Raw genomic sequence first — 9610 nt, forward strand, 5'->3', positions numbered from 1 at the left:
GGGTGAGATGGTACCTCATTGTTGTTTTGATTTGCATCTCTCGAATGATTAGTGACTTTGAGCATGTTTTCATATGTTTCTTGGCCTTCTGTATGTCCTCTTTCAAAAAGTGTCTATTTAGGACCTTTTAGCTGCTATATTTGGTCATTTAATTACCTCATCCCTAATGCCTTGGCTGGGGCAGACCACATGATTGCGCGGGCCTTGCAATCCGGGCGTTCCCCACCACTGCTTTAGACAGAGGCTGGTCTAGACAGCCCTTTGCATCTAGCGTTCACTCCAGAAACACCGTCAGGACCTGTGCTCTGTGTCAGCCATTGATCCTTATCACTAGAAAAGTAAAATCGGTATTCCCAAAAGATGTGCTGGTAATGACTCTCTGGTGGCTGTGCCCTGGCTGCGGTGAGCTGGGGCCTGGGTCAGGCTGTCCTGGCAGACTAGCCATGGAGGCAGGGGTCCGAGATGGCCACCTGTGGGCCGTGTCCTCTGTTGCGGTTCCGTGACACCCAGGGCAGGATCTGCCGTGAACAGCTGGGGGACTTCAGGTGACCCGTCAGGATTTGAGTGCTGTCAAAACAACTCGCCAGCTGTCTCCTCGTGGCCCTTGTCTACATGAGCGTTTTCCCGTTACTGGAACTTACAGGCCCATGGTCAGGTGTTATATTTTAGATATTTGTCCCCAGGAGTTCGGGTGAAGCACAGGGTCTGTGGGGTCCAAAAGGGATGGATTGGGACTTGACGTTTCTGATCAGAAGGCTGAGCACCCCCTCCCCAATAGGGACCTTTAAAAGGTCACAACAACACAAAGAGGTTATTGTCGGCAATCCCAGCCCCGCCGTGAGCCCCACTTCACCCCCAGCTGCCCTTTCAGAGGCCACAGTCCTTGTGTGCATTACCCGCTCTTCAGATACATGGGCATTCATCATACAGGCAGCCCCATTTTTAAAAAATAAGCGAGGTTTTATTACGTAGTGAGCCATATTTAAAACTAAACTCCCCCTAATGGGCCATCGGGTTGTTGAACAGGTTTATCCTTATAGAAAGAGCTGTATGTTTGGTCTGAAAGCGTCGGGTTAATTGTAGGGAGGGGCGTAGGAGTGGTGCCGGCCAGAAGCCTGTGCCTGCTGTGGGTCCCCTCCCTTCCTGGCAGCGGCACCCCAGGCCAGGTCTGCCTCCCCCGCCCGTCCTCTTGCAGGGGTCCTCTTGCTGGGGTGCACAGTGGAGTGAGGCCAGACTGGCATCGCTTTCTCTGGCCTCTTTCCTCTGAGGTGGACAGGCTTCGTGTGTTGGGTTCTCAAGCCTCCTGTTGTCCTAGGGAAGTAGGTGAGAGGCGGTTGCCGTCCCTCCCTGGCTGGCCGTGGGCCTGGGAGCTCTGCTGCGTCTAGGCCCTTGGCGGGGGGTTCCAGCCTTTGTGGGGGGTAAGAGGTCCAGGGTGGCACTGCGCCTGCAGGCGGGGCCCAGGCAGTGTGGCCATGACCTTGGCTTCCTCACTGTCATGATTCATCCTGTTTGCCCCTCACTGTAGGTGAGGTTTTCTGTGTCCTGACCCCTTTCTAGTTTTCTTCTGAAGCAACAAGCAGTGTTTTTGGCTTCGGGGCAGAGAGGCCGCCCTTGTGCAGACGGTATGGGGGCACTCTGTGTCAGACTCTCTGGGCTTATCTTGCACCAGGACGCCTTCCTGCCAGCCTGTGTGCCCAGCTTGCTGACTGCTCTGTCCTCTGGGCAGACTGGACGGAGGCATCCTGGCCCTGTGCCTGGGGCCTTAAGCCCCGGAGGTACACCTCCTGCAGGGCACATGGACTGCCCCCTCAAGGTCAGGCTATTGTCTGGGTGATGGGGGAGCCAATCTGTAGGGGGTCCTGTAGCCGAGCCTGAGCCCCCGAGGCATCCAGCTCAGGTTTCACTGAATATCTGGGGGCAGTGGCTGAGAAAGTGCCTCCGGGTAGGTGTGATTTCCCCAGGGGCCACCTGGAGTCCTAGCCCTGACCCCGGCCTTGATCCTGGCGGTCCTGGACCAGAGCTGTGGGATGGGGTCACCCACCTCATGCCAACTCTGTGTCCTGCCCGGCTGTGTCCAAAGTCACTTTCTCAGGTTTGGCTGCGACACCTCTGCTCCTTCTCCCAAACCCAGTCTCCCCATGAAGATCAGGGAGGCGGGAGGTGCCTGTGAGTCACCCTCTGACTCATGGGAGGCATGGCCAGGGCCGTGTGTGTGTGTGTGTGTGTGTGGTCTTGTGTGTGTGCGTGTGTTGGGGGGGGCGGGCACAGGGGTCTGATTCACCTGCACTGCCTTTCCTGCCTGGGTTTCGGGTTGGCAGGGATGGGACCCTCGCTCCCCTCCGTTTGCCAAGGACTTTCCCTGGCTGCTGAGTGGCTCCGTGGTTCATTGGTTGTATTGTTTGAGGGTCACCCGGGCTCTGGCCCGTCGCACCTCCATGGTGGACGGCAGCCCGATCCTGCCCTGGGCCCCGGAGGACCCGCGCTGAGGGAGACACAGGACGCCTGGCCTGGCAGCATCCTGGTGCCGCGGTCACTGTCCCATCCTGGTGCCTCACTTCTCAGCAGCCAGAGCAGGGGGCTGGGACCCTTGTAGGCCTCGCTGGGTGGGAGTCTCTGGCAGAGTGTAGTGTTGGCAGATCACCTGCACGTCTGTGTTCCCAGAGAAGGAAGACTGGCCACACATGGCTCGCAGAGCCCCGTGCCCTCATCAGCGCCCACTCTGTCCACAGTGCCCTGTGTGTGGCTCGGCTCAGCTGTGGGTTCCCATCTGTCTCCGGAACCCCGCCCCCCAGCCCCTGGCCTGCCGCTCCCCTGGTTCTCTGTTGCCTCCACCTCCTGTCAGGTCCTGGAACTGACCCGAGCTGTTTCCCCGCAGGAGATGGACAGTCGAGAGAGAGCAGCCCCAATGGCGACATGGAGCGAGAGAGTTTCTTTGAAGGAAAGAACATGGCACTTTTTGAGGTAAGTTACACTTCCTCCTGCAAAAACCAGGGGTCAGTATAGTAGCTGTAACTTGGATAAGTAAAGAGGTCGTGGTCTCGTGACCTCCTGTCTAAGAGTGGACTGAGGAGCTGGGCCGCCTGACTGGACACGGTGTTGTGGGGGAGCGGGTGGCTGCCCCTGTCCCACAGCCCTTACACCATGTGCCCCCTTGGCCAACACCTCCCTGTGAGGGCCTTAGAGAGGCTGAATCCTGGGCCATCTCGGAAACCCTGATCTCCCTCGCTGGTGGGTGCCCTGTTCGTGTCCTGGAGCCTGACCTCTGGCCCCTGACCCCTGACTTCAGACCTGTTGTGACCAGGGCTGGCTGGCGCATTTTAGATTTGTGGGCTTCAGGACCAGGGGCGGAGCTGGGCTCCAGGTGGCCCTGGAAATAGGCTCCCTGGAGTGTCCACACGGCAGGATCCCTGCTGTGGTTGACCTGGTCGGTTTGGGAGTGTTTTATGTTGGGATCTGGGTGACTTATTTCATATCTTGGTTCCAAACAGGAGGAAATGGACAGTAACCCCATGGTGTCCTCGCTCCTCAACAAGCTGGCCAACTACACCAACCTGAGCCAGGGCGTGGTGGAGCACGAGGAGGCCGAGGACAGCCGGAGGCGCGAGGTCAAGGTACCAGCCCCTGTGCCCCCCGGACCTCCCAGGACCCCTCAGGGCCTCCTCTCCTCCCCTTGGTTTTTCAATGATGGGACAGTTGGTCTCTTACCATTTTCCTAGGAATTTTATTTCTTAGGGAATATTTCTAGGAATCTATCCTAAAAAATAAGCAGAGCTGCCGCCATGAGGACTCGTGCAGAAAGAGGTTCTTGGGGAGAAAGTGTAAGATCCACTTGGGAACCACGCAGACACCCCTTGGGGGCTGGTGGGTTGTGCGTGGCTCCAGGACAGAACAGCCAAACGCAGCTTTCACTGCTTAGGACGATGTTCACTAGTATATGGGTGCAGATGAAGCCACAATTGAGGGTCTTTCTGTGGGAGAATGACGAGTGATTATTAGTTTCTTCTCACTTCCCTTACTTTTTAAATTCTCTTGCAATAAGTATGTGTTACTTTAAAATCAAAGATTCAAACTAAAAATTAGAAATATGTAACCACCAGAGAGCTTCCAGCGGTCTTGACGGGCCATCTCTCTTCCTGCCTCTGAAACTGACAGAAAGGGCGTTTCCCAAGTCTCGGCAATAGTTCCCTTCTGTTCACTTTTCCTGCAGGTGGCTCGCACAAGGGTGGAAATTGGCTTTTCTCTATTTTAAATGGTGATTCTCCCCCCCAACCCCTATTGGCTCAGAGAACACCATGGGAAGGATGCTGAGTCCTGAAGGGAGGGGCTCGTGAATGGGGCAGTGGCCTGTCGAGCAGGACAGAAGGCTGTCTGGCACTTTCTGCAGTGTTCTGCCGGCTGGGTGACCCCACAGTGCTGAGCTGGGACAGAGCGGGAGGGGGCTCGGCGGCTGCCTTTCTGCCCATCTCTTCCCCACCCCAGTGTCCACCTGCCCATTGGGCCAGTGCTGGGGCGGAGGTGCCGGGAGCCAGTGTCCACACGGCCTCGCTCACTCCCCCTCCAAGTGCCTCTCTTGTGCCTGTGTCTGGCCTGACCTTGGTCCCCTTGGGCCCCAAGCCAAGGCCTCTTCTCTCCGCCCTCGGACTGTAAACCCAGCAGGATTAACTCGCGTTTCCTGACACTCGAGGGCATTGGCTCCTTGTGTTCCAGAAGAGCTGCTTGTTCAGGATGCAAGGAGTAGACGGGGGACATGGGACATGAGGCGTGGCCTCTGTGTCCAGCCTTGCTGACCTTCCTCGGCAGAGGGCAGTGGCCTGGGCAGCAGAGGTATGCCTGGATGCACCTTTCCTGGTCCCCCTGCCATGATTTTCCTGGCTCCTTGGGAGCCTGTGGCCACCTTGGCTGTTCATGGAGCCACCGCCCTCCCCCAAGGCAAGGGACAGGGAACGCCGACCCCAGGTGATGCTATGTGGAAAGTTATAGCTTTGCATGAATGTCCTGGGCACTGCCTGTGGCTCCACTGCAGGAGCCCAGCTGTCCGAGTACACGGCACATGTCTGTCTGTCTGCTGGAGCTGGTGTTTCAGGGAGCCGTCCGTCTGCTCAGGGAAACATGCTCTCCGCAGAGACCTGGGTCTGAATGTTGCTGTAACCGACCCTCAGCCTCAGCTGGGCACCACCTGGGCCTCCGCCTGCGCTGCAGCTTCTTTCAGGCCGCGTGGCGCAGCCTTGGGGTCGCAGATGTCCTCCTGGCACAGACAGAAATGCAGCCAGACCCCTTGTTAAGGTTTTGTTGAGATGTGATCTCATGTTCAGCCTGGTGGATCTGAACAAGTCCGTGGTTTGCACCCACTGCCAGGTTGGGATCTAGAACAGGATTTGGTTTCGGTCACGGGGTGGCCGTCCCACCCCGTGACCCTCAGCAGGACTGTGTAGCCAGGTGGGCAGGTTTCAGTTGGGATGAATCTAGTCGCCCTGCTTAGGACTGAGTGTAGGTAGGTCCCCTGGGAAGGGAGGTGGGGGCTGCCCCTTATTGTCCCTCTGACCAACCTGACATAGGAGCTTGTTCCCAGAGATGGGTGTGTGTTCCCCCAAGGCTTCATCTCCAGGGCCTCGGAGCCAGTTGGGTGATCCTTCAAAGCTGCCTTTTATGAGAGAACTGAAGGCCGCTGTGCCCTTCCAGGGTGACTCAGGACCATGTCAGCCGCTGGGCACAGAACTGGCTCCGGGCGGGCGGGGCCCCCGTGAGGCCTGGAGTCCAGCTGCTCTGGCTGTAGGGTTTGCTTAGCCTCCTGTGGTGGTTTATTGATCTCTTCATATGTTCACTGAGATTATAAAATGGAAGCTGGCAGTTTGTCCAGGATGGTTGTCACTGCATTTCCATTCTCATTTTTATACAATTGAGATACGCCCACCCTGTGTGTAAGACACATAAATCCTTTTATTTACACAAAAAGCACAGTTAACCCGTGGGTGGGCGGCTTGGGAGGGGTGCGCTGGCCAGGAGCTGGAGCTCAGGCCAGACGTTCAAGGAGTCAGGACGGGCTTTCAGACCCTGGCTCCCACTCCCCGGCTGCTCTCAGCTCATTCTCCCCAGGGCCCTAGCATCTGGGCGCTCTGTGGGCTGCCTGCACTTAGTGGCAGGTGTTCCTGTCTGTCGGCAGCTCCATTTTCACCCGAGGAGCCCATCTGCTTCCTTGAATGGGGGTTCAGCCCCTTCTCCTCGGGCGTTTGCCCTCCAGCCACCTCCCTGGGGCTGGGCTGTGTCCCTGGGCGGCAGCCCCTCTCTGAGCTGCCACAAGAGCTGGGCTGTGTCCTTGTTTTCCACCAGCCTTACCATTCACAGGAAAGCTGCTCAGGTGTGTGTTGGTTTTCTTTTTAATTCAGGATATTTTCTCCATGAAACAGCAGCTTGTCTTTGCACCCAGATGTCCCGAAATCACAAGTGTGCTGCCTGACTGTGTGGTCACACTGGCTGTCATCCCAGGTCACAGACCGGGAGGGCCTATCTGTCCTCTGTGGTGTGTGTGGGGCTAGCCTGCAGGCTCCTGACCATGTCGCCACCCTGTTCTCTGGGCCAGTCTGCTCATCCCGGACTGCAGGCTCCTGTCGCCACCCTGTTCTCTGGGCCAGTCTGCTCATCCCATAGTCTTTCCAGGATCAGAGCAGACATTTCTGCCAGGCGCCTCCCAGCACCGTCCGTCCTGCAGCTACCTGTGTACAGAGCAACCCTGCCCTGTTTCTGTATCTGCGGTTGTGGGCGTGGGGGAAGGAGGGTGCCCAGGTGGCCAGTTCTCTGAGCTGGTTCGATGGTGCCCTGATCTCTTCCTCCATGTGGGTTGAGTCATTGCTGATATCTGCCTGGAGTTGGTGTCCTTGCGCCTTCTGTGGTTTTAGGGAGCAGGACCGTCTCATCCTCCATGGCCCTCACTTCTCCTCATATTGTGGTCTCCTGAGGGTCTGGAACCCGGAGCTGTGGTCGAGATGCACAGAGCCTGGAGCCTCTTGCTCCCGTCTTTTCCCAAACTTTCCCACCGTCCTGCCATTCCGCTCACAGAGGAGGGAGGCCCAGCCGGCTGCTCCCTGCTCCGCTCCCTGGCGATGATGTGGCTCTGGTCTCTCTCAGAAGACCACCCTGCTCCCAGGCAGCCAGGGTCCTGCTCTGGAATCTCCTGGAGCTTCCATTCATTCTGGGGTGTGGTTCCCCTCAGCCATCTTCCCATGTCTGGGCAACAGAAGCTTTCCGCCCTCGCCAGTTCCTTTCCTTGTCCTCCTGTTCCTGGGACCTCTGTCTGGGGCTGAGGGTGTAGCCAGGGCTCCCAGAGGAGGGGTCCCCGGGGAAGGTGCTGAGGTTGGCCTCCCCGGAACCGCTGTTCTCTCTCTCAGAACCCAGGCATGGGCACCTTCATCGGCGTCTACCTGCCCTGCCTGCAGAACATCCTCGGCGTGATCCTCTTCCTGCGCCTGACGTGGATTGTGGGCGTGGCCGGCGTCCTGGAGTCCTTCCTCATCGTGTTCATGTGCTGCACCTGCGTGAGTGGCTGAGGCTGTTTCTGGGTTTGGGGCAGTGGCAGCTGGACTCCAGGGACCTGACCATGTGGACAAATGTGGGCTCTCCCCGGTCCACTGCTCTTATCTGAGGTTGACCGCGTGGATTCTGTCCCTGGGTGGCCTCCTCACCAGTGCTGGTGTGATCACTGGGTGTGGCCTGGGGACTGTGACCAGGCTGTCCAACAGCCCCAGGGAGTTACTTAGTTGCACCTGCAGAAATAACAGGTGCAACCCAGCAACCGAGGGTTTTCACCAGGCACTGTCACCACGCACAGGAGTCCTGCACTTTGATCTGGTCCCCTTCCAGTTGGACCATCTGCACATTTTCAGGGACCCTGTTTATAGGAAGGGACATGTGGTGGTAACTTGCTGAGCCCCGACCCCAGCATGTGAGACCTGCCACTTGGCCTCCGCACCTGTGTCCCTGTTCGTTAGGGACACAGTCTCTTCTTGCCACCGATAGTTGCGTCTGCTTTAACCTCTGGATGCTCCTCAGTGCCTCCTCCCAGCCCTGAGTTTTCCTGCTTCCTTTATTGTTAAGAGGGTGATTAAGCTGTTGTGTTACCCTGTGTCACCTGGAGACAGCTGTCTAAAGAATTCAAACCATGCAGATGAGTGGGCGTCCATAGGCCCCTCTCAGGCCACTTTCCCTGCTGCCCTGGGCTTCCCAGAGCTGTGGTGCGGTTACCCAAACAGCCTCACTGCATTCTCCCTGGGTCACAGCATGTTTTTTACGTTCAAGAGTCGGAAAGTGTCTGGAGTGCTGCTAGGCACACACAGGAAAGGATACCAAGCAGGATAGTGGGGTGGGGCCTTGCTCAGGTGGCAGACACGGCCCAGCAGGAACCGTGGAAGGGCACCGTGGTCACTGGGGCCTTCGCTTCCCAGGCTATTCCTTCTGGTCCTTAGGTTCTAAAATAGTTACTCCCCAACCCATGGGTGTGGCTGCTTCCTGAGCAGGTGGGCACCTTGTACCCCAGGGGGCGTGGGCACCCAGGGAGAAGCTGCCTTTCAGTGCTGGACGGGGTCCTGAATCGAGTGCTTTCTGGGCAGCCTGTGGGAGCTCAGTTTTGGGAGTTCAGTGGGAGAGAACGTGGGGCTGGGGCTGCAGTCCTGTCTGAAGCTCTGCCTGCTGGTTACTCGGCAGCCCTTTTATGATCAAACTGGGAGCAGGAGCTGGGCCTGCTGGGCTCTGGCCCAGGCCTGCTGCTGGGCAGCCCTCAGAAGTGCTCTTCTAAAAGGGTCACCTGTCTTTCTGCAGACGATGCTCACCGCCATCTCCATGAGTGCGATTGCCACCAATGGCGTGGTCCCAGGTAAGGGGGTGCTGGAGGCTGGGTGGTCTGAAACGAAGCCTTCCTTTTGTGAGCAGGAACTGAGCTGAGTGCCTGGGCTCCGTGCATGCTCCACTTTCATTTTGGCGATGACCTTGACATTAGCCCTTCACCCAAGGCTGAAGGTGAGGCAGGAAGTGGGGCCCAGTCCCCAAAGGCCTAGTGTGGACATGCCCTTACCACCTGGAGGTTGCTGCCGGTCATTCATGTCTGAGCACAGAGATCTCCATGTCGAGGGGTCGGGTGGGTGGGAGAGGCACGTCCTCAGCCTGGCCAGGCCCTTCCAGAAGCTCTGTCGGCATGACCTGGCCTTTGGGCAGTGATGCTCACGCAGCCCTTGCCTCTCACCTGCACGAGGACTCTCCAGGGCTAGTGCCCCTGGTGTCCCGGGGCCTCTTCCCCTGCCTCCCCTGAGGGCATGGGCGTTGCTAAGACCAGGGTAGGGGCCTGTTATACCAGTGCTTGAGGCTGCTGTGCCATTGGGATTCTCCTCAGAGGGGGAACCATCAACACCCCCAAGATTTTTTCTTCTCAAACATGCCTTTGCTGTCTGGACAAGAGGCTGGCATTTATGACCAGCTGTATCCCTTTGATTTTGAAGTTTAATCCCCACAAACCATCATTCTCTTTTTGAACCAACAAAACTAACGTGCCACAGGCTTCATTTGTTGCCTCTGACGCTGTCTGACGAAGGGTAGGAAGAAGGGAGGGGCTGCCTGGGTGATGGGG

The 9610-nt window shown here is 57.6% G+C and overlaps 1 protein-coding gene across 3 annotated transcripts in view; it reads left to right on the top strand.

Moving 5' to 3' along the window:
- Window positions 1–9610, top strand: part of SLC12A7 (solute carrier family 12 (potassium/chloride transporter), member 7) — a 43264-nt gene that overhangs the window by 10372 nt on the left and 23282 nt on the right. For all 3 annotated transcript variants that reach the window (XM_005857902.2, XM_014548617.1, XM_014548621.1), the window contains exons 2-5: window positions 2876–2961; window positions 3489–3611; window positions 7383–7529; window positions 8809–8863. In XM_005857902.2, coding sequence (XP_005857964.2) covers window positions 2876–2961; window positions 3489–3611; window positions 7383–7529; window positions 8809–8863 — 411 coding nt within the window. The remainder of the gene's footprint in view (window positions 1–2875; window positions 2962–3488; window positions 3612–7382; window positions 7530–8808; window positions 8864–9610) is intronic.

The sequence above is a fragment of the Myotis brandtii genome, unplaced genomic scaffold (assembly GCF_000412655.1).
Source record: "Myotis brandtii unplaced genomic scaffold, ASM41265v1 scaffold115, whole genome shotgun sequence".
NCBI lineage: Eukaryota > Metazoa > Chordata > Mammalia > Chiroptera > Vespertilionidae > Myotis > Myotis brandtii.